This window comes from Prinia subflava, chromosome Z (genome assembly GCF_021018805.1).
Source record: "Prinia subflava isolate CZ2003 ecotype Zambia chromosome Z, Cam_Psub_1.2, whole genome shotgun sequence".
Classification (NCBI taxonomy): Eukaryota; Metazoa; Chordata; class Aves; order Passeriformes; family Cisticolidae; genus Prinia; species Prinia subflava.
Window position 1 is genome coordinate 22,863,479 of NC_086283.1, and position 24,887 is coordinate 22,888,365.

The 24,887-nt window shown below is 56.3% G+C and overlaps 1 protein-coding gene across 4 annotated transcripts in view; it reads right to left on the reverse strand.

Annotated features, from left to right (window-relative positions):
- Positions 1–24,887, reverse strand: part of STARD8 (StAR related lipid transfer domain containing 8) — a 41,955-nt gene that overhangs the window by 11,551 nt on the left and 5,517 nt on the right. Inside the window, exon 1 of one of the 4 annotated variants that reach the window (XM_063421903.1) lies at positions 18,347–18,540. The exons of 1 other annotated variant lie outside the window; for it this stretch is intronic. Coding sequence is in view for 1 of the 3 variants with exons in the window: in XM_063421901.1 (XP_063277971.1) it covers positions 6,474–6,546 (73 nt within the window). In the remaining 2 variants the exon portion in view is untranslated. Of the gene's footprint in view, positions 1–6,473; positions 6,848–18,296; positions 18,541–24,887 lie in introns of those variants that run through there. 2 more of the 4 variants (XM_063421902.1, XM_063421901.1) reach the window with 2 other exon arrangements.

A 24,887-nucleotide genomic window follows, 5' to 3' on the forward strand; every position in this document is an offset into this window, starting at 1 on the left:
CCTCTTCTCTCCTCTCTGGGAGCCAGATCCCAGGCTCTGCCTGCTGTTGCAAGTCCTGCATCCCCCCAGAGTCCCTCAAACAGAGAGAAGCCCCCTAGAGCAGAGGGGCTTTGACCAGCCCAGGCTGAGCTCTCCTCATGTAGAAGTGCTGTCACAGAAAAGGTTTCCAAGTGTCCTGTCCCAGAGGGAGCCAGCAGTCAGCTTCCTCCTCTTCCCACCCTTCCCATGGACGTGCTTTCCCAGGGAAGTGCAGGAAAGGCTGGGCAGGCAAACACTCCTGCTGTGGGGCATGGCCGAGTGCTGGGAACAGGGTCACTCATTCCAGCTGTGTCCCCTGCCCTCCCTGTCACCTCTCAGGAGCCCCACTGTCGGGCAGGGTGATGGGACCTGAGCCCAGCACACATCTCTGGCTGCAGCCTCTGCCAAGAATCCAGCCTGAGCCCACGGGTTGCTGCCTGGAGACCCTCTACCCTCCACCCAGCTCAGCCTGAGCCCCAGGCAGCAGCAACAGAGATGGGCTTCCAACATCTCCAGATGCCAGGATTTTCTCATGTCTAATACAGGCTCATCAAACACTACAACCACCCTCAGCAGGGCACAAAGACAGTCTCCTTGCCTCCACTGGTCAGAAAACAACTTCCAGGAGCTTATAGCAACTCAGTATCTTTGAGATCTGTAGTTTAAATGCTGCAGAAATCATCCCACTCCAGCTGCATAGCAGGAGGAGCAGGCACAGGGTACTGGCAGAGTCCATACATCCTGGAGAAACAAGGGGATAAATCCCATCAATTTCCTGACTGCAGGCAGGGAAGGTAGACCAGGAGCCCCACTATGTTTCATGCTCCAGAGGAAGTTCTCCATGGGAGATGAACCTTCAGGAAACGTCTGGACATCCCCACGTGGGAAACCAACACCAACACCTTCAGTGGAGAAAGTTCCCAATGGTGCACAATCCTATGAACCACCAGAGAATCCTGCCCCAGCAAAGCCTCTGCCTTTATCCAGCAGCTCCTGAGGCTGGATGGTGTTTCTCAAGGGAAATGTATCCACAGCAGCTCTCCCATCCTCTGCTCCCAGCAAGGGGCTGCCCCGAGGGGGTCCAGCCCCCCCAGCCTGTTCCCTCCCAGCCAGGGAACCCTGATGCCCCAACACCCCCAGGAAGAGGTGGAGATCAAAAACAAAGAAAGACAAGAGGCTCCCATTGTTCCAGAATAAAAGGATGAAAGCCAACACTGAAGTGGAAAAAAAAAGGAAAAAAAATCTCCAATCCCCTTCTTGCAGTCACTGCACTGCGGCATTTCCCTGGGGCAACCCACTGGTGGCTCCAGCAGGAATGGCTCATGGCTGTGGGGTGGCTGGAGCCTGATAGCTCTCTCTCAAGTGCTTTTGGTGCTCGATCCACCCCACCCTGGCCTGGAACAGGCATGGACACGGAAAAGCCCAGGACATTCCGTAAAAGCTCTAAAATGAGCAACCTGGAACACTGGAGGCCAGCAGAATTACAGGCAGGAAAGCCACTTCCCAGAACCCCAGCTCTGCTCTTTCACTTTAACAATCAAAACTGACAAGAAGTCCCAGGCCAGGCTCTCAGCTTCCCACAGCAAGGTTCCAAATCCCCATAAAACATCCCACACGGCAAATTAAACGTGTGAGGAGAAAACCCCGTCATGAAATCGCTCACATGTTACCTCATGGAAAGCTGGAAGCAGCTGCCTGGCACTGCGGGGGAAGCTTCAACCCCAGCACCAAGAGGAGAAAACTGATCTTTTTTCTTTCTTTTTGGTGTGATTTCTTTCCATCCTGACTGAAAGTAAAACCGCCTACAACAGGGACTTTCCTTCCTGGCTATAAGCAGAAATTTCTTGCCTGCTTTTTACAGGAATGACAGAAAGTCTATAAGCAGAAGTTTCTTGCCTGCTTTTTACAGGAATGACAGAAATTCCCAACACCTCTCCTGAACCAGGAGGATGTGCCTTAACTGCTTGACAACATGAGGTGGAGGAAGCCCCCATGGTGTCCTCCCGGCACTGGGCACAGCTGGGACTCACTGCTCACCCAGCTGGGCTCTTTAGGGCAGGAGGCACACAGAGCTCCACACAGCCACGGGCACCTCCTGCTTCCAGCTCCCAGCTCCACTCAGCAAAGTGCAAAGATTTTGGAGCTGCCAGAGCAGACACAGACAGGGCACATGGACAGGAATGAGGAATGCTCTTGGATGTTCTCCCAGACACAGCGCTTTTCCATAATTAACCTTCATTAAGGTCTCATAAGTTTTGGGAACTGCTCCTTGCCATGTCACCAGCCAGAAATTGCTGAAATGCCTCCTTCACCTCCTACTCTGAAATGTCTGCTCCAAGGGCATCACTCCCTGGGGGTGGCACCTGGCAGGGGAAATGGCAGCAGAGCCTCTGCCACCCTGCTCCTGTCCCAGACAGCTGATGGGGACTTGAACACGAAAGACATCCAGGGGTAGAAATAATCCTACAGGTTGCACAGGAATTGCTGGATGGTGTCTGTGAGCACTGGCTGGTAAAACCCAGACAGGAACCCCTCTGGCCACCACAGGGCAGGGACACTGTAGCTGTTGGGTGTCTGGATCAGATCTGGATCATAATCTGTGCAGGCTGGGCATGGATACACCCAGCAGCACCATCAGAACCCCCCAGAGCACTCCCTGCCTTATCTCTGCCCCACTCATCCCTCGGCTGGGCTCCTGGGCTGTGTGTGACCACCCTTATCAGCTGAATGGGGTAGCTCTCATTTCCTCCCTTCAAACGAGCCCAACAGCAGCCTCAGGTCTTGTTTATTCTGTTCTAAAAGCTCAAATAGCCTTTTGCGTTTGCAGTGTGCAGAGCTTTGTGCTGCACAACACAGGAACGCGGCCACCAGGAACCCGTGGTGATGCTGCAGCACCTGTCCACCCAAAAGCAGCTCCTGCCCTCCAGGCTGGCACCTGGGCGAGGAGCTGGGCCCAGCCTGCACAGAGAACACCTCTGCTTCCACAAACAGCACTCAGAACAACCTAAATTCAGGTTTGCAGCCTGTCTTTAGTAAAGATGAGAAGGAAGCACAGAGGCAGACACATTAGCCACAAAAAAAAAAAAAAAAAAAGAGACGCATAGGATCATGGAATCATGGGATGGTTTAAGCCGGGAAAGCCGTTTCAGATTAAGTCTAGCACTGTCAAGGCCACCACTAACCCAAGTCTCTTCTCCACCAAAACATCTTCACAGACCCCATCTTCACTGGGCAGGGTTGAAGAGGGGACAGCCAAGCTCAGGGGCATGGGATGCACCAGAAGAGAAGGACCAGAGGGCTCTGGGACATGCCGTCTGATGGACATTGGCAGCAGGACAAGGTGGGATGGCAGAGACCAAGTTGGTGTCCCCTGGCACTGCTGTGATGGCTACAGGAGTGTCTTACAGCACATCATAGATTCCTACTCCCCCAGGCAGCTCCTCAAAGTCCTGTAGCCCCTTTGGCCTACAGGACACCTCCTCCCAGCAGCTCCAGAGCACTTGGGAGCAGGAGCTCTGTGGCAGCTCGGGGGTTACACATCCCACTGCTCGGACTGCAGCTGCAGAGCAGATGTCTGGGGAGAGCAAGGGATGGAAAAAAAGGAACAGAAACAAAGGGCCAGGAAGGTGAGGATCCTGATCCGTCCTTGCCTCCCCCACCTGCATTTCTGCAGCTGTTCTGACCCCAGAGGAATAACAGAGAGGGCAGGACCGTCCCACTGTGCTGGGAGCACACAGCAGCAGCCCCTCATGCCTGAGGAGAAGTCCAGCATGGAGGGAACCTGGGGTTCCATCTCTGGAAAGGCAATGGCAAAGCAAGCTCAGAGCAGAGAGAGTCTCTGGCTCCAGCCCACCCTGTGCACCACCCCAGTGCCAGCACAGCCACCACCCACCTGTGTCAGATCTAACCTTGGGGTGAAGTTTCTTCCTTCTCTTTGGTGTTTGCTGAAGCCAGAAAGAAAAATCCAGAAGAGAATCCCAGATAGTTTGGGTTGGAAAGGACCTTAGAGATCATCTTGTTCTGGCCATCTGCCATGGACAGGGACACCTTCTACTACCCCAGGTTGCTCAGAGCTCCATCCAACCTGGCCTAGAACACTTCGAGGCATGAGGCTTCCACAAGGAGCAAGATGAAAACTGCCCCTCCTATGCTGAAGAAAATTAATCCATCTTGCCCATCCTGTAGTCCACCCTTTCTAAAATTGCACTGTTTTCCTGTGGACCATCCCATGGATCTCACATGCACTTTGTTTGGACAAGCAGGTGCCGTCGCTCCGAGGGCAGGCAGTGGTGCTGGAGCTTCGGCAGCGCCGGGCACGGCACCCATCACCCACCACAGGCACCACCAGCCAGGCTGCACCTCCCGAAGAGGAGCCATCGCATCTCACATTTCTCTACACAGACAACAGCAAAAATCCAGTGGTCACCACCTGGAGGAGCATTAAACCCAGCACAAACTGAGGTCAGCGTCCAGAGTACTGCACGAGACCCAACGCCAGCCATCACCAAAGGCCAAGGAAGGCCAAGTCAAAGGAAAACACCAACAGTTCTGCTAGAAAAACAGAACCAGCAGCAGCTCTGGCTCTGCGGGGAGCTCTCAGCTCCAATCACCCACTGGAGCATTTGCATCTCCCATGGATGTGACCTGCTGCAGCTGCTCTTCTGCTTCCCACGCCGAGGAACGACCCCCCAGCCCCTACTGCTAAATCCAGGCACTAAAGAACAGTTACTTCCTTAATACACAAGGGAACTCCCTCCTGCCTTTATGCATTTATTTAGCATAAACACTTGTGTTACCAGAGGAACCCATGGAGCAGGATTCCCTTGTGGTCTTGCTGCAGCTTTTTCCATGTTGTACAGAATCACAAACCCACCCCGTTCCTGGCTGAAGAACGCTCAGGCTCCAGCAGCCTTGGTGGGAGCCCTACACTCTCCCAGGGACAAGGAGCCCCAAGCACGGCTGTCACACCCAGCTGGTGGCCACTGCCACAGCCCTGTCATGGGCACAAGACTTCGCAGGAAGGAACAAGCATTCAATTCCCAGAAGAGGCACGAAGGGTTACATTAGGACTCTCTTCTTCCCTTCTTAAAGGCTGCAATAGAAAAATAACCCCAAATCAAGTATTTCCCAGCTCAGCACAAGATCCTGCCTCCTTCCCCACCAGCCTGTTTTGGTTTATTGACTGGTCCCTGAAGCCTGGGAGAAGTGCCTGCATGGGCTCCTCGCTAAACTCCTGAAATCCCATCCCACAACAGAAAAACCTGCAAAATCGAGGAGTTTAACCCCAAGGAGTCCTGGATGTGCAGTCGAGCGCAAGGCCCCGCTCAGCCCGCGGGGGTGCAGGCACAGAACCCCTGTCCATGCAGGGACCCCTCCAGGCACAGCCGTAAATCGAGGCATAACCTCAACTCCGAGTTTCAAAATGCAGCCAAGGGACATTTCTCAGGGGAACAGAGGTCTGTGTGCACAGGGGAAGGACTGTCACCAGCTCACAGGGCCCTCGCATCAGGACCTCCTTCTCCTGCACCCCACACCACCTGGCCATCGCTCACCACAGCTCCGGAGGCATTTCCACCTCCACCCCACAGCTCCAAACCCCGCTCTTTTCTCATTCCTCCTCTCCTCCTTCTGAAAACTGCTTTTAAATCAATGAATCGGTGTCAGCAGGTGATGCCACATCCCAGACCACGGCTGGCACCAGCACCACCGCACCCTGGCCATGCCGGCTGCCGCCGTCACCGCCTGCCAGAGCCGGGGGCTCAGGCTCACGCAGAAGTGTTTTGGCTCAGAAAACAATCGGAGATCAGGAGGAGCCGGGACGCGGCGCTTCCCGCGCTCCCACCGGCTCGGCTGGTTGTGGCCAGAAATAAACCCAAATATTGCCAGGGCCGCCGGTCTCTCCTGCCCGCTGCACCCTACGTGGGGAGCAGGGCGGGGAAGGAAAAGCCCCACGCGGTGCGGCTGAGGCCAGCCCGTGCTCTGTCACTGCCATCGCCCCTGTCATCCCTGCCCCGCTCAGCCGCATCCCGGGTGCCAGCGCCGTGTCCCAGCAGGGCACAGGGCTCCCTGCACACCGCGCTGAGCCGGCTCCGGGCACACGCTCCGGCAGGGCGGAACCTGCAGAGCGCTTCACGGGCAAAAAAAAAAAAAAAAAAAAAAAAAAAAAAAAAAAAAAAAAAAAAAAAAAGTGAAAACTTCTGGGGCTTGAGAGAAGATAAAAAGAAAAAACACAAACCCAACAACTTTAGAACAACACAAGCGACACATCTGAACCCTGCCCTGGCCCCGCCGCGTAAAAGCCAGAGCAAACCGCCCTGCTGCACAGGAAACGCTGCCTCCAAGAAATCTTTAACAAGAAGAAAGGTCATTTTGCAGCCTTTACCACCTCCCCCGAGAGCGTTTGCTGGCTGGAGCCACCCAGTCCAAACACAGAGCCGGGACACGAGCAGACTCACCATGGCAGGAGCTGTTAATCCCGGCTTTGTTCATTGAAACCCGTGGATGAAACGCCGAAAAGAGTATCAGCATGACCCCCAGGCTCCTTCACGCCCTCCTCGGCCACCCAGCGCTGTCCCCCGGCGGCGAGAGACCTTCCCCCAGGCGCTCCATGGCAGAGCCGCAGTTTTCCCCCGCAGGGCTGTGCCGTGCCGAGCCGAGCCGAGCCGACGTGTCCCCGGCAAACAGGACATCCCGGCCCCGCAGGGCTGAGCGCCACGGGCGGGGGTGGCTCCATCCGGTCCCGCTCCCAGCCCCGCCGCGGCGCGGGCAGCCGGGGCTGTCCTGCCCGGCACGGCACCCCGGCGCCGCCAGGTGAGCCGCAGCTTTCCGATCCAACCGGAGAAATAAAGGGCTGGGGGCAAAACGTCCCGCAGGGAGACATGGTGCCGGCTCCAGGAGCTGGGAGTGGGGCTGGTGGGGGGGAGTCTGACACTGTCCGGCAGTACACCGGCATGGAGGAGAGGGATGGGCACCCCAAAAACCCCTCTCATCATCAGACATCAACTAATCAAACCACTTGAACCTCAGCTGAGGCTCCTCTCGGTTGGCTGTTGGCAAGCAGCAGGAGCTGCCAGCAGGTTCTGTGTGCAAGGAATGGGAAAACTGGCAGCCAAGGCTGGGCTGTCATAAATTTCCCAGTCCCTCAAGATACCAAAGAGGACTAAAAGCTCAAAAAGATGGTTCAGGGACAAAACAGCAGTGCCTGCAATCTAAGATATCCAGACTAAATCATGCAATTCCCTACTAATTTACAGTTTGTGCTAAGCCCAGTGTGCTCCCCCTGCCCAGAGAATGCTTATTCCCCATGGAGCTGGAGTTGACTCACCTATCAGCCCAAAGCAGAGGGATCAGCACAGTCCAAGCAAGAAGTTGTGGCTGACACAGGATTAGTCTCCACAATGAAAACCATATTCCCTGTGCCTGCACTTGCCAAACTGGTGCTTTGGCACAAATCATTCCCAGAATGAGCTGTGAGATCCCTGGAGCTGAGCATCATCTCACCTTGCTTCTGATTTCCAGTGAGAAACACCGTAGGTCTCTCATCCCTGTCCAGGGATATGGCATTGGAAAACATCCCGCCCATTCTCAGCCCACACCTGGCAGGTCAGACCCTGCAGATCCAGGGGGGATCCAGCCCATCAGACCTTGCTGTCCTGACAGGCTGTGACAAGGATGGAAGCTCATGTAACAGGCCCAATATCACTCCCCAAAACATGACGGGCAGTGAAACCTGCACATAGGGGTGGAAGCACAGCGGGAACATCAGGTTTAGGAAGGTCACTGAGTCAAACATGAGCACATGGTCTAGCTCTTTCTTTGTTCCCTTTCCTCCCAACTGTAAGGAGATGTTGTTGGGGCTGGAGTTGAAACTCAAGGCTTCCCGTTCTTTATGAAGCTAACAGGAGATGCCAGGACAGCAGGACAGCAGCATTTTGGAGAAGTCTTATAGGGTGCACAGCTTTTCAAAGAGACGAAGGAACATTTCAAAAAAATACAGAAGTCTCCTTGCCAGGAATGTGGGGAATGTCAGGAATATTATAAAACAGGATGCAAAAGCTGACCTCAAGCAACATTAGAGACTCTTGTGCTGGTCTGTGAAGATGCTGAATCCCAATGGAAGACCAATCATGGGAATGGCAGAGTCAGCTTACATGGTCCCATCCATCTGCCTCCCACCAGAGAATCCAGCACAGCCAGGTCTGCCTGTGCCACTTCCCACAGCCAAGTCCACTCTGTGCCTGGCCATAGACTGAAACAGGGCCCTTTATGTAGAAAACAGCATTTCTGAGGAGCCAAGGCAAGCAAAGCCTTGTGGGACACAGAGGAGAGCCATGGACTGGGAAGGATCCAAGGATGCACAAAGGAGTCTGGGCTGCTCCATGGCTAAAAGACAGTCCCAAATCCAAGACCTTTGCTGTAAGCCAGGTGGAACACTTCCCAGACATGGCTCAAACAAATTTAAAGTTTGGTTAATTAACCAAGCACTTCCCAGCCTTCTGAGGGGTTTACAGGCACAGGAGCTCACACCCCTGGCACAGCTATTCCAGCTCACGGGAAGTTATGACAGCAAACACACCGGAGCCAGAGTGGTGGCTGCCGACAGCAGTGTCAGGAGCAGAGAAACAGCTCCCGAGGTCAGGCCAAGGAGAAGTCCAGGGGTCAGCAGGCAGCAGGAAGCCCCAATTCCACACATCAACCGCTTGCAGTAGGAAGCAGAGGCCAGTTACTGGCAAAGCAGCACCTTTGGCAGGAACGGGCATGTTTGTTCCAGCTTCCCTTCCATGTGAAAGCCCCTCTGTAAGGAAAAGATTTGTCACAGCAAGACCCGCTTGGGGTTTTCTCATCTGGGCCCAACTGCACAGTGGCCTCACTGGTGCTCACAGCTGGACAAGGTGAGGATGAGGCTGCTCGTGGGTGACAGACCCCTCCTGATGGTGGGCTGATGCCAGGGCTGGCAAAGGCTCCAGCCTGTGCTCAGAGCTTCTCAGGTGTGATACCGAGAACACTTTGCCATCAAGACAGCCATTCTGGAATAGCCACTGCGATCACACAAGGATGAGCGTCCCCAGCCCAACCCCCACCACAGCGGCCGTGCACAGTGGGGGAGCCATCCCAGCACTCAGGGCTGTGTCCTTCAGAACAACACTAAAATATCCATCTTTCCCCAAGCAAACATTCCTTTCAAGTCCCAGAAGTGTGCAGCAGTTGGCCCACTGTTTTTTTCTGAGGAAGCCTCTGCCTCAGCAAAGCTCTCCCCTAGTGCTGCTGGCTGATGTGTTTGTGGCCAATCAATCAGCTCACACCCCTCTAGAACTTTGTCAATTTTAGGACTAATTTTTGACTCACATGCAAGTTTTCAGAAAACGACCTGAGGCCCCTAAAACACATTTCAGCAACCTCAGCATCTTCAGGGACAAGTGGCACCCACCCCCAGCCACGTCCAAGACAGTCCATGCCTTGATTTGCCCAAAATCTCAGTCCCGGTGCCTGGACACATGGCTGCTCAGCCAACCCTGCCTCGCTGAGCCACAGCCGTGTGCACACAGCTGGCCACGCCCCGCTGCCCTGCCTGCCATGTGACAGGTGACACTGACCCGTGACCGCCGCACAAGGACTCGCTGCTCTTCCCGTCGGCTGCTCACCAAGTGTTTCATTCCCACCTGCCCACAAGGAGGACTGTGGAGTGTCACAAGGTCCCTGCAGGCTGAGAGCACCAAGCGGGGCTGCAGGAGCTGCTCTTTGCCCTCCTTGGTCTCCAGAGCATTCCCAGAGAGAGAGGTGGGATATGGCATCTCCTCCCCCTTTCACTGGAAAACGCCCCTGTGCCCATCTCCACCCAGGACCTCCACAGAGCTGGAGACGAGCTGAAGGGCAGCAATGCTGGAAAAACAGGGAAAGCACTGACAAAGCCACTGGTGCTTCACTCTGTGCCACAATGGGCTGAGGAGCCTGGCCAAGAAACACAAATGCTCAATAATCCATGGAACCCAGTCTTACACAACATCCTCCGTGCTGCCAGGAGCCCTTCACGGCTCAGTCCCTGCTCAAGGAGCAGCACGAACCACCTGAGAGTAGGTAAATCCCAGGTGAAGCAGCTGGGCAGGTGACTGGCTCTGCCAGCACAGCCAGAGAACAGCCCAAGGACAGCCAAGATCTCTGTGGGCACTGGCAGTAAAGACACTGGGATCTCCAAGGATTTGAGTTCCATCCTGAGCACTCGGGGGGGATGTGGCTTGCCAAGACAGATGTTCTTAACTCACAAAGTTTCCTTCTGTCCTTGGAAACCACTGATAAAATATCAGTGAACCTTATCAAAAGCCAATCATTGAGACTGACCTTGCTATCTCTGCCTTCTCCAGCCACTGTGGCCAAAGAAACAGAGACACGAGACTCAGGCTTCTTCCTCAGGACCCTGCCTGGGGAACCCTCAAAGCAAAAATTGACACCTAAAGCAAGGAGGGAGTAGGGGCTGAGGTGGGGGCAGCCGCAGCACAGCAAAGTGAGTTTGCTTTGCTGAGAAGGGCAAGAAGGAAAAGCATCAAACCATGAGCTCAGCCAAGGGTCCAGCACTGCTTCCTGCCACAGTTCTGCAGAACTTCATTAATGAGGCAACAGCTGCAGCTCCCCAGCCTACAACAGTGTGCACAGAAACAAAAAATTAATTAAAAAGCAATCCCTGCTGCTTCAGCAGGTGGGAAGACCATGGAGAGCAGGCAAAGAGAGGCACCCTCACAGTGTGGCTGCAGCACGGCAGCAGTGCCTGAGCTCCAAGGACACCGTGATCCCCTCCACGGCTTCCTCAGTCAGAGGAAGAGATTTGGGCACACCCAGCTCCTCTCAAAGCAGTCTCTGCCAGTGGGGAAGGACGATCCACCCAAAACTCACCAGGTCCCAGCCTGCTCCTGCTGCACCTCCCCGTGCCCAGGATCCTGCAGCTACCCAGAGCCGGCCGGAGCCGCAGCTGCCAGACACTCACCCAAGGTCAGGCTGGCAGCAGCCACATGCCCACAGGGAACATGAGGCACAAAGCTGCAGCTCACCAACAAACTCTGACTACTACCACTTCTTCAATCCCCCACCACATTCCACACCACCACAGGGATCACAGAATCTTGGAACTACAGGGTGGTTTATGTTGGAGAGGACATTTCAGCTCATCCAGTTCCAACCCCTGCCATAGGCAAGGACACCTTCCACCGGACCAGGTTACTCCAAACCTCATCCAACCCAGCCTTGGACACTTCCAAGGATGTGGCAGTCACTTCTCTAGGCAACCTGTGCCACCACCCTAACAGGAAAACATTTCTTCCCAGTGCTTCAACAGCACCTGAGGGTCACCTCTGAACCATCTCTTTGTATTTAAACACTTAAAAAAAAAAAAAAAAAAAAAAGGGAATTAAAAATGTGTGCTGCTTCTTTTGTGCTGGGAAGTGTTCTCACTACACCAACCAACACCACCTCATTACCTCATTTTATTTACCCCCTCTTCCCTGCTTCCTGCAATGCGGACACCATCAGTCAGACCAGCGCTACCTCTGTGCCTGGCCCAGCACACAACGACCCCAGTTCGCAGGTGATTTTCGCAGCCAATGGAGCCAGCACCCTGCCAGCTCGATGCCTTTAACCTGAGGCAGCACCAGGGAGCCCCCCAGGTGCTTTCAGAGGCTGCCGACAGAGCACCAGTGCTCCCAGTCCAGCCACTCCATGCTGGGACCACCGCTCCTCCAGCTGCCGGAGCGGAGCGACACCCCAGCGTTGCCGGGGCCAGGAGCCAAGGCAAAACAATGGGAACCATTTACAGGGCAGGAAGCTGCATCTGCTGGATGAAACGCTATCTTCAAACAAGACGTGTTTGGATAACTCCAGTTTCATAACTCGCCTCTTCCGATGTTAGGAAATCACGGTAATAAAAAGAAAACAAAATGGGGGAGAAGAAATTTGGCACGGGGAACATCGGGGAGCAGCTCGAGCCCCGGCGCTGCCCGCGGGAAGCCCAGCCTGTGGCATCGGGGTCTGGCTGCAGCCCCTGCCCCAGGATCAAGGTGGGATCAAATACCCACGGGGAAAGGGTTCAATCTGCACTACCGACCCCAGGGGCACAGTGAATGTTGATCTGGTGCATTTCCACCTTGGCTTGCCTGACTTTTCAATGGCAATCAAAGCCACCCTGGGGGAAGGAACGCAGCCACACCAAGCACAGATGATACGGGGTTCAGCAGCTCTTATCATCATCACCTTAAAGATAACGGGAGGGATGGCCGGAAATGCACCCTCAACACCCCGTGGATGCCAGCTCAGCCTCCCCACAGCGACAGCAGCACTGTGGGGCACAGTGGGACCCCGCAGGACCCCGCCTCTCGCCCCGCTGTGACAGCCGGCCCGGCCCGCGCCTCCCGCAGCTGCCATCTCCACAATTCGGGACAAGCAGCCAAAAGCTGAGGTCACCCGGCTCGGCCGCGGACCCTCCCCAGCACCCACCTCCTCTCCCCACCCTCCACTGGCCAAATATAAACTTGCTTACAGGAAATGCCTTAAAGAAAAGGCACCTCCCTGCGTCCCGAAGAATGCCCAGAAAATAAACTGTCTCTGGACATGAAGGAAATGGCTTTTTTTTTTTTTTTTTTTTTTTCAACCACGCTGCAAAGCAGCTTTAACCCCTTCAGTCCCTGCTGTAAATTCAGCTCCTGTGTGCCTCAGGGAATCTCAAGGTGTCTGGACTCTGGATTGGTGACATGTGAGGAGCCTCTCACCAGAGGCTATTTGTGGCATCGCCAAATCCTGAAAAAAATGCCACAAAAACCAGAAGCTAAACATAAACTCTCTGTCTGGCACAGAAAGCACGGCACCCTCGAAGGGGGCTCATAGCTGGGGCACACTCTTGGTTCCACAAAAGCCCTGGCTCCATTCCCAGAGCCGTTGGGCAGAACGGGAACTTGCACAGCTGCTGGCATTGCAGGAGGTCCTGCAGAGCAGCCAGGGGGGCAGAGGGCTGCACCTGTGCCCCACTCCGCACCCAGACCCTTTCTTCCAGGGCCCTGAGTGGGGTGTGTCAGTCAGCACCCCCTCCGAGGGTCCCTCAGGGGTGGGCTGGGATCTCCGGCAGATGGAAATGCAGCTCCCAAGTTTCCTGTGGAGGGCAGGGATGGGGCACCCCAGCAATGCAGCCCCCTGCAGCCCCCCCAGCCCAGCACTGCAGCTGCTCCAGCCCAGCAGGGACACACATGGAGGCTTCAGGAGCACAAACACTGCCTTCACACCAATGTCCTGACACAAGGCACAAGAAAGCAAAAAGAAGAAATACAGGAAATCCAGGACGTGGACAAGCAGCTGCCTCAAACAGTCAGTCAAGGACAGAGCAAAGCCAACAGCCCCATAAGGAGAGAAGAGAGCTCACTCTCCCCGGGCCCTTCACCACAGGACAGCACAATAAATAAAACAATAAATAAGCTCAGTGCCAGGATCTGGCAGTGTTCCCGTGCACTCACAGGTCACAGCCACGGAGAGGGCAATTCCAATCTCTCTGTACAGCAGAGGACACCAAAGCAGGGGCAAGGCCAAGGGCACAGCCAAAGCACTCCCTGTGTCACCAGCCCCCCAGAACACCCCTGAATGTCCCCTTTAATAACCAGGCACTTGGGGCTTTCAGCCTCAGAGGCTCTACGTGGTTTGATCCAATTCAGCTGCTGCTGTAAAACGCCTCCAGTGCCTGCTGTGATTTGGAATTGCTTGGCACAGCAGCGGTGCTAGAAGAGCTGTGTGGAGGTGTGAGGCCAGGCGTGGGAAAGGGAAGCGTGGGGTCAGCCACTTGGCTGGGAAGCAAATGTCTGTCCAGAGCAGCAGCCAGGGCTCAGGGTTCAGCAGGAGATCACCTGCCTGGAGAAGAGAGGCAATTTCTGTCTTGTCTCTGATTTTGTACTTTGTGTATATCCATTATATTTGGCTGGGGGAGAACCACTGCTTCCTACATCCTTGCTGCTCACAAGAAAGCAGGACCACAACTCCCAGGACTCCATTCCAGGAGAAATCACACAGCTACAGCCCATGTGTGGCCCCCAGTGTGTCTGTGTCCAGGAGGCTCATGGCAGTGGCTCTCACCATGCAACAGCCATCCTGGGATGTGCTAAGGAAGGTGTCCGGAAGCTATGGTACAACCCTCTGCCTGGAAAAATAGAGCTGGAACGCCAGCCCTGGCTGCCCAGACATCCTGCTCTTCCCCAATGACACTGATGAAATGAGGTCAAGTGCACTCTGCGTCACTGCAGAGCCTTGTGACACCTCTGCCAGCCGCTGCCCAGGGTCAGTTCCAGTTTCAGCAGGAGCAGCAGAGGGAATCGGCCACCAGCCAGCCCTCTCAAACCCCACAGAGCAAACCCCCACCTGCAGCCTCAGAACCACCCCTGCCCCCAGCCTTGCTCACTGCCCCAGCCCAGCCTTCAGCACTGGCAGCAAACCCTTGTCCTCTTCAGTCCTTTTCCTTATTTCTTCCTTTTTCCTTTAAATGCCAGTTTTCTTGTCCTCTCCACTTGCAGGGCAGGAAATCCCCCAGCTCACCCAGCCTGAGGCGCACGGGACTCCTCGGGTTCAGCACCAAGATACCCTGTGAGAAGCCTCCAGCTCCTGCTCTCACTTAAGCAACGGGACCAAGCCTTGGCTGCAGCACCCATGGAAATCCAGATGTTCATCCCAGGACCATGCCAGAAGCCAGGCATCCCAGGACTTATCCTTACCACCCCACCAGCCTCATCTCCCCTACAGACCCCCAGCCTTTGACGCTGCACCCCTGCTGGGATTCCATGTGCCTCCAGTGCAACAGGATAAGAACTGAGGCCCTGCGGAAGGGCTCCTGAGCTGTTGACGCTGTTCCCAGCAGCGGGGCCGTTAACGTTTACTCTGCCTGTAACTGGCACGGGGTGACAAGTGCCCCGTGGTGATAAGGGCTCTGCAAACAGCCAGGCCAGCACCCACGTGGCACAGGGACCTGTCGATGATTAACCCAGCAGCTGCAGGGGACAGCAGCAAGCTGGGGACATGGCCACCCATGGGTGTCACAGCACCCAGAGGCAGGGGACACATGGGGACCCACTAGGAACCACATCCTGTGGGATCAGGGTCACACCTGCATCATCAGGCAGAGGGTGATGAGCATGGAATGGGGCAGAGTGAGGCCAGCACAGCTCCACACTGATAACGATCCTCATGCAGAACGTGCAGGTAACACACCCAATGAATCAGAAAGCAAACAGACAGCAAAATCCAGAAACCATCACCTTCTGCCAGCAGAAAAGCATCCTCCTACTGGAAATGTAGGGACAGACCCTGCCTCTTTAAATCCCCATACCCAGCCCCGCAGCCTGGAAAGGTTCACATGTTCCCGAGGTGCCTCTCCAAATGGCAGGAACCAAAGGGCCATAGCAGCTCAATCATTAACCCTGCGGAGACCCCCGGCCTCGCTGGAATGTGCTGCCACTGCTGCCAGTCCCCTCCGGAGCTCTGCCCAAAGGTTCACAGCAGCTCCTCTGCCCTGCCCACCAGCCCCTGGAGGCTCTGGCCGCTTTCCAGCACAGCTTTCCTCCAGTGCTAAATCACCCCAAACACATCTGTCACACGTCCCAGCAGGGCTGGAACACCATGTGCAAGAAGGGAAGTTGAGAAATAAGAAACCCCAAGTTCCAGGGAGACATTCCCATGCTCAGTTCACCTGCGACATGGGCTGGGGAGCTGTTACTCCCTGTGGCTCCTCTTGCCTTGAAGTACCATTGCTGCTGCAGCAGGACACGGTGTGGGATGGGGAGACTGGCAGAGCAACAGCATCCCAGCTTTTACAACCCCCATGCCACTTCTAAAGCTTTTTACATGCACAAAACCAGCTCAGCTTTCATCCCTGGGCTCTGGTAATCCTTGTCACCAAATCCAATGGGCAGAAGGGATGGAGCAACATCTCTGCTATGGGGCTGGGGGGAGGAAAGGAGACCCCCGTGTTAGGGGATGCTCTGCTGGTCCAGGGAGATTAGCCCTGGCACAGAGCAGGAGTCCCACCACACCACAGGACTCCCCAGCTCTCCATGCATCAGGGCCACAGCGACCATTGCAAAGGCATTCCCTTCCCCACAGCCCTGCTGCCAGCACACTGCCTGAATTTGGGGGTTAAACTCCCACAGACACCAAAAGCCCTTCCAAAGCCACACTGAGGACAAAGGCAAATCCCAAATCCCTTCAACAGGCAAACGGTTTCAGGCTTTTCATGGGGTGATCACTTGAAGGAAGGAGACTTTGTTCTCCTCTCTACTGGCAGTGATTTACCCTCGGCACTGTCTGCACCCTTCAGTGCCAGCCAACTTCACAGCTTGGTCCTTCTGCCCTAAGTCATGCAGCAACCTCAGTATGCCCTCAGGGAAAGAGCGACCTTCCGTTCCCCCACTCACTCCAACTGACTCTGAGAACCTTCAAATCTGTTTGAAATTAGTACAAAACCAAAGGGAAGTACTGATGTGCCCTTGGGCACAACCACATTTTGTTCCCTTACGAAATGGAACCGCTGGCAGCCTGTCCTGTGAGCACACACTGGGGTTTGGGCATTGGAGGCGATGCAGACAAGGAACGCTCAGCGGAAGCGTGGCAAGATTTATGCAGTCAGTCTTTTATCAGAAAAGGATTTCTTGAAGGAAGTGCCAGCACATGGCACGAACGTGAGCTGCTCCTCAGACGGAGTTTTGATACCTGCTCTGTGCTGGGACTTCGTGTTTTGCCACACAGAGAAAATACTGACGAGCTTCCAGGATAAGGGTGGGAGCTGATTTTCCCGCCGCAAGAATGGAGGGAGACTGCTGGGATGCAAGCTGATCCATGGCCCCTGCTCCTGTTGGCACACACGTGCTGAGTGCAGCAAGGGGTGTCTGCAGAGCCACCTCCCCAGCTGTGCTTTGGTGAGAATGCAAACAGAAAAAGGCACAGCTATTGATAGCAGTTCATGTATGCAAGTGGAAAAGAGTGTGGATTTCTGCCAAAAATTCACGATATGCACTCCAACACCCAGGACTGTACAAAAGTCTTTAAGTAGAAGAGGCTCTACTGCCCTCGGCACACGGAACATTTCAGAACAGAAACCACAAATCCAAGTGCACAAAGAGCTGGTGTTTGAGCTCGGCACGATCAAACAGCCCCTGAGGAAGCAGCCTCTCACCTTGGCAGCACGCTTCCCCAGAGCACGGCTGGGTCACAATGTGACGAATGACACACTCACGGCAACCCCACCCGTCCCTACCAACAACAAAGGGCTCCGAAGGAGCCAGTCCACTGCAACCATGAGCCCAGGGCACTGAAAGCCAGGACACAGAGCCCAGTCTCCCCCACTGCAGTGAGAAGGCCTGATCTGGAGCCTCTTGACATCAGCACCATTTCTCCAAGAACTCACTGACTCTGAATCAGATGACAAATCCATGTTTTCCCAGCCACCAGGTTACTTGCACTAATCCCAGGTAGAGGAGGTGAGGAAGAGCTCTGGGAAAACCCAGATGGCCCAAACTCCACATCCCTGCTGAGCCCTGCCAGCAGCGTGCGGGTCAGCACGGCCAAGCCAGGAGCTGAACATGCCAAACCCAAACCCAGCTGCTCCAAAGGCGGCAGCAGCGGATTCTCGCCCCACACACTGCCGTGACTCAGCCCGGGAATGACAGAGGGGGATCCAGTTACTGCACGAGGCTGTCAGGAGCTGCGTACCAGCTCCAAGCTTCTCATCCTCTCCGGCTGCAGCAACAGCCAGTTCATCCAGTACCGTGTCTGTCCTGACACGGACACGGGTGCCAGAGCACACATATCCCACTTGCCGGCATCGTGGTGCTGCTGGAGGCAGCACTCTCTGAAGCCACAGGTGACTCACAGAACCTCATTTGGGTTAGAAAAGCCCACTGGGACCACTGAGCCCAACTGCTCCCCCAGCACTGCCAAGGCCACCGCTAACCCATGTCCCCCATGCCACAGCTACACAGATGTTAAATCTCCCCAGGGACAGTGACTCCACCGCTACCTTGGGTAGCCTGTGCCAGGGCTGGACAGCCCTTTCAGGGCAGAAATTGTTCCTAATATCCAAGTAAACCTCCCCTGGCACAACTTGAGGCCACTGTATCTCTCTATCACCTCCTGTCTACTTACTCCGTTACACACAGAGCCGTAAGCAGTTTCAGTAAGGATTCTGCCATGCACGTGCAACATTTGGAGCACAGCACAGCCCAAGCAAAGGAGCAAAGACAGCAGATTGCTGGGTGCTTTCTCCCAAAACCCACCTCCTCCTCTGCACTCACTCTCCGCACCCTACGGCAGCTTCCAGATTTACCTTCAGGCTGTTCCCCGTCCGGCCGTGCTCTCGGGAGACCTGTCGAGGGAGGGGGGGGGAGGAGAGAGGGGTCTGGAGGAGGATGGAGGGCGCAGAGGGGGACCCCCGGTGCCCGGGCCGCCGCGGGCAGCGGGCGGGCTCGGGCAGTGCCAGCCGGCGCTGCGGCTGTTGTCGGTGTGAGCGCGGCCGCGGCAGGTGCGGGGCTGCGCCGCGGGGACCGCCCGGAATCCGCCCCCACCCCGGGATCCGCCTCCCCATCCCCAGCACCGCCCGCCCCGGGAGCCGCCCGCTCCCCCCGGGACCGCCCCGCGCCCGCAGCCCCCGGCCCTGCGCTGGAGGTGCGGCGGCTCCCCGGTACCACACCGGCCGCTATCGCGACAGAGCAGGGGGGTGGAGATGCTCCAAGGGCTGGAACCCCTCTGTCGTGGAGCCAGGCTGGGAGAGCTGGGGGTGTTCACCTGGAGAAGAGAAGGCTCCAGGGAGACCTCAGAGCCCCTTCCAGTGCCTAAAGGGGCTCCAGGAGAGCTTGGGACAAGGGATGGAGGGACAGAACAAGGGGGAATGGCTTCTCACTGAAAAAGAGAAGTGTTAGGTGGGATACTGGGATGAAATTCTTCCTTATGAGGGTGGGGAAGGCTCTGGCACAGGTTGCTCAGAGAAGCTGTGGCCGCCCCATCCCTGGAAGTGTCCTAGGCCAGGCTGGGTGGGGCTTGGAGCAAGCTGGGCTAGTGGAAGGTGTCCCTCCACGGCAGAGGTTGGAATGAGATGAACTTTAAGGTCCCCTCCCACACAAACCATTCTGTGATCCTGTGCCACTTGTGAAACCCCAAACCTCATCCATGTCCCACACTGCCCCAGGACCCCGTGCCCCCCCCAGCTCAGCCTTCCCACTCCCTCCACTCCCAGACTGGCAACAGCAACTGCAGGGAGTGGCCTGGCCCATGGGACTGCAGGATGGGGACACCAACAGCTGCCACCTCCCTGCAGGGCTGAGCACCCACAGGGATCCCTCAGGCTGCTCCCCACACAAAGAGGCACCCCAGGACAATGTCTGGAGACACCTGGCTGTCCCCAGCTCTCCCTGTCTATCAGATCCAGCAGATGGAACAGCTGGGGTGGAAGCCACCACGAGGCATTGAGAGGAACAGTGGGGCTGCTCGCAGGGACTCGTGTCCCCAAAAATCCCCTTGCACTGCTCTGTAGTTACTATTCCAACAGCACAGAGTGAGGAGGGCCTTCTTCACAGCACGCACACCTCACAGCCTGGCTCTGGACCACACACTTCTGTCACACCAGAGGGGCACAGCCACAGGTGACTTTCAACAGGGAAAAGCAGTGCTTAAAATGGACTTGAAGGTGGACTTTTTTGTGAGCAATGAGAGGTGAAAGGGCTGGAGGTCAGGGAGCACCAGCCCGAGCATGGAGGGAGAGGCAGAGGAGCCAGAGGGTGAGATGGAGACAGGCAGCAACCTGGTGTGGCATGACCAGAAAAGCTGGAGAGAGACCAGGTACATTGCAGGGATGCCAGAAACCAGCTTTCCTTTGGAAATCACTGCTTGGAGGGATGCCCAAGATCCCAAAATGGGAGAGTCAAGTTAAAAAGCAGGATTTTTTCCCATTGTTTTCATAGTCTAAGAGGTGCATCTCCTTCCTTCCTTTCCAAGCTCCTGACTCTTCTCCCACCAACCTCCCTCCTGCCTCTGCCCCGCCTCAGCCCCCCCTCCCCTGGCTCTCCCCATGGAGGGAAGGGACTCCAGCACAGGCTGTTCAATGCTGCTCTTGTTGGCTACAAAGTCCTCCCGCAGCTTCATGGGCTGAGAGCCCCTCAGCAGCTGGAGCCCAGGGGCGGGCAGGGGGTGGCAGGGGGGTGACAGCAGGCAGCCGGTGCCCTCGGAGGTCAGCCCAGCGAAGGGAGCAGCTGTAGATCTAGGGGGATCACTGGAAGGTCATTTAAGCGAGGAGTGAAGGGCTGTGAGCAGCCGCAGGCAGAGGAGGGGTCCGGGTGTCAGGACCCAGCTGAGCCTTGACCTCCACAAATCCCAGCCCAGCCAGAGTCCAGCTCCCCGACTCGTGGGGAGGGGAAAAAAAGGGACAGAGGGCGAGCAAAGCCTCTGGAAACACGATGGGTGCAGAGTCTGGGCGTGCTGACTGACCCCCAAAGCCAGCACGCCGAGGGACAGACAGGTTGATTCACCCGGGTGGTCCCAGCACCGTGACGGCCACTGGAAAAGCGCCGGGCTCTGGAAAAGCGCCGAGTTCAGAGGTTTCAGGCATTTCTCCGCTCGTTCCTTGCGTGAAGCAGGAACAGGGGAGGGTGTGGAGGCAGAGAGCAGAAGATCTCGCGGAGATGCTGAGCTGGGAAGAGGCGGCTGCGGGCGCAGCGCGGGGCGGCCGCCGCCAGCGGGGCCCGGGGCTCCCAAAGCGCCACCCGCCCGCGGCCTCGCGGAACACGGCTCCCTCTGCTGCCCCCGGCACACGAAACCTCCGGAACAGTCACGGAAAGGAAACGGCGGAAAGCGACAAAAAACTACCCCGAGTCCGCGGGAAAAGCACATTTGCTCCAGCTGGGAACCCCCCGCAGAAGGGGGACCCGCGCACCCCCGGCGGCCACATCCTGCACCAGCACGCCACGGCCTTTTCACTGCTGCTCTTTTCCAACAACGCAAATAAACCCGGCGAGGGGAGGAGGATACAGTTTTCTTTCGGGTATGTAAATACAAACAGAGCCCAGAAAGGCACCCATAGGCGAGGGGGTCTGGGGCATGTGTGTCACACCCAGCTGCCAGGGGACTCCTGCTCTGCTAATGCATTATCCATGGCTCCTATTTTTCCACTGCTGTGGGTGGAGAACAGGAGAAACTAGTGTTATTTTCACACAAAGGGTGTCACTCCCTGGCAGAGCGGGCCCAGACCTGGGTGGGCACCCTTACCCACCTTGGGATGCCCCATTTATCTCTGTCCAACCACCCTAGTGCAGAACCCTTGTTGGCTTTTCCCAATCCCCAGCCCCAAAAGCAGAACCCAGGTGCCACTGCAGCCCTTCCAACCACATGGGTACCCAGCAAATCCCACAGGGAGCCCCAGGCCCACAGGGCATCCCCAACACCCTTGAGAATGGTGACTCTGCAGCGCAGAGAGCCCAGAAACCACCTTTGCCCCATCCACCTGGAGCTTCCAGGACCACAGGGATGTTTCAGCGCTGGCCTCAGCACTGAGCCTCACACCAGCAGGAAGTGAGCAAACCAGCTCCAGCCAGGAGGAGGAGGATGGCTGCAGTACCCTTCATGAGAGGAAAATCATGGGAAGGAGGTTGACTGGCACACCCGAAATGGCAGCTGGAGCCGTGTTGCCAGCTGCACGAACACAGCAGGCGGGATCTCACCAGTGCTGAATTCCCCAGCTTCCAAAGGAGGAGGGCAAGAGGGAGGAAAAGAGAAGCTCAGAAACACACACAACAGCATCATTCATGGGAGCTGGGTTTGTGCAACAAGGGTCCTGTGTCTGGCTCAGAGCTCCGGGCAATTAAAACAGCAGCCACAGATCTAGGAGAAACAGCAGGAATTTATCTGAGGAATCCGGATTATGTGGCCACTGCTGAAGCAGAGCAGAAAGCCCCCAGCTCATGGAAGGCAAAATGCTGGCAAGTGATGAGCAACCAGCTCCATTATTCAACTGTTCCTGCCTCACCCACCCGAGTCAGAGCCTCCTCTTGCCACATCGGGGGTGGGGGGATTACTGCTGCTGGTCCCCAGACAGGCTGGACAGATTTCTGTCCTTCAGACAGTCCCCAAAGGGAGGGTGAGGACTCAGGTCCCCAGCCACACGTGGATCTGGCTGCAGCAGGCAGGGGGGGCACTCCAGGGCTGCTCAGGGAACACATGGCAAAGCCAAGCAGTCTGTGGTCCTAAAGATAAGGGTGGCGCTGCAAGTCTAAGAATATGGTTTTCCATTCTGGTCCATCCTTGGAAGCACACACGGGGTTACCAGCACATGTGAAAAGAGCCAGGATGCTGAGCAATCTCATGAAAATCTTCCTGGCAGGGCTGGCTTCTGAGAGCAACCACTGACCCTCCAGAGAGGATCTGTGCTCCCTACTCTCATGTGGATGATCCCAAAGCAATCTCCTGTCCCCTGCAGGGACTTTGTCTCCTGATCTGTCAGGCCAACAGCCCTCGGCTACAACTTGCCCCATGTGCCAACACTAAGCCAGGCAACGTCACTGGCACGGGGTCCAGCAGTGGGAGATCTTCAGAGAGCTCCACTTCCCCCTCGCCTACAACAAATTAACCTTATCTTCTCATCCCTGAGGAATAACCCCTGTCCAATCAGCGTGTTTTGGGCCATTGCTGAAGGAAGCACTCATCAGCAGAAAGAATGAGTCTCCAGGTGTGAGGTGGAATTGTTCACTAAGCATCACAGCCGATGGAGAAACCAGGCAGCAGCAGTTCCTCCTTCACACAACACAAAATAAATGGCTTTCAAGATCATTACCCACACCCTGTTATCACAGGCATCTTTTCAAGCCACATCAAACCAGATTAGCACTGGAGTGCCAAATGAACAAAAACTCCTTAAGCATTTTCACAGCCTTGACAAGATGACTGATACAAGCATCATTAAAACATTATCAAATACAAAATAATGCTCTTTCTTTGATGAAAAGTGGAAGTTCTTTTCACCTGACCGACCCTCGGGCGGGTGATCTGCTCTACCAGTCGGCTCAGAACAGCCCCTGCCTCGGCTTCGGGACCTGCATCACTCAGATACGACAGGCAGCCCAGAACACCACCAAAATCGCTCGGGTGTGAAAAGAAAGCAGAGCCCGAGCCCCTCACCCGCGTACCCTGCCCGCGTTCTGCCCTTTGCATCCACGCAGTGACACGGAGCCCACCCTGCGCCAGTCCCGTCCCTCCCCTCGCCGCGCAGCAAACGCGGCGTCCCCGCTCTCGGCGCTGCGCCGCACCGGGCTCGCCCGCAGCCCCGGGCCCCGCACTCACCTGCCCGCCCGCTCCGTCCCCTCCCGCACGAAGCCGCGGCCGCGGCGCGGCGGAGCCGCAGCCCTAGGGAGCGCCCGGAGCCCCGGCGTGGAGCCGAGACCCCGGCCCCGTCCCGGCGACCCATCGCTGCTCCGGCGGGACGGGCGAGGGCGGCGGCTCCTCCCCCGCCGCGATGCCGGCACGGGACTGGGGCCACTCCCGGGGAACGCCCGCTCCCCTTCCGCCCGTTCCCCGCAGCCCCCGCGGAGCCTCCCGGCCGAGGAAGGCGCTCGTCCTGGAGAATGCTCCCGCCCGGCGGCCCCGCTCCCCGCGCCGGGTCCCGCAGCATCCCCGGGACGCGTCACCTTGGGACCCCGCTCAGCCCCTTCCCCCAGGGCCCGGCATCACCGGGGGCCGAGGTGAAGGTGATGCTGAGCCACGTGTTCCACCTGCATCTCCCAAACCTGAGTCACCCCCGCGCCGGTGCCACCGCGCTGAGCCTGGGCGCGCTCGCTGCCGCCTCCGCTCGCGGGGGCGGGCGGAGGTTCAAAGCCCTGCGGACGCGCCGGGCAGGGTTCAGGGGCTCCTCATTAAGAGGAGAAGGAATTAACGTGATCGGACTGGCCTGCCAACACCTCACACTGTTTTTTCCCCATCTCGGGAAGCCCTCTCGGGCTTTGAAAACAAACTCCCGTGAGCATCACACAGCCCCAGGAGGCTCCCACAGTCCCTGCCTGCTCCTTTTCGCACCACCTTTGCCCAGGACAGAGGGGCTACTTCAGGCACACGATTACCTTTCCTGTGCATGTTAAGGCAGTTTGCATGTCAAAGTTCTGACCAAAGAAAAACCATTGCCCAGCCAAACCTTTCCACCAGTTTTCAGTGTATTTTCTCATGATAATTTCAGGGAAATGACCACATTCAGAACTTCCCTCTTGATCTTTTCAGTCTCATGCAAGCCACCTGAGGATGCAGATAGAAATGTACTTTCCTGCCTGCAGTTACTTTCCGGTCAGTCTCAATCGCTTCTTGCTGCCCTGAGAAAAATCTGGGGACACTCCGGGCACGAGGTGGCCAAAGGGGCCTTTTCCCAGCTCATTCCCTGCACTTCCCACATGCTCTGAAGCTCACCAACACACAAAAACCTTCTCTCTAACCCAGGCTCTTCCTTTCTGGCCTTCAAAGAAAATCCCCCAACCTGTGAGCGGATCCTGCTGTCCAGAGGGGGGAATCTGTATTTTGTTAGCTACAGGAAATGGTAAAACTTCCAGCCCTGGAATTAAAGCCCAGAAGGAAGGAGCTGAGCTGGGGGAGGGGTCTCTGTCACTGCAGCAGTCATCAGAGGGTCAGAGCTACACAGATTTTACAGGCAGAGGGACATAAGAATCAGAACTGGTGATTCACCAGCCAAGCCTGAACCCAGGAGGGCAGGGAAGAGGAAGGAGCAGCACAGAATCCCCTCATCACATGTCCCACCAAAACCACAAATAATCACATTCAGTTCAGCTTCTCTACTTCCCACCTCTCTCACCCACACTCAATCCCATGACTGCCTTCTCCACCAT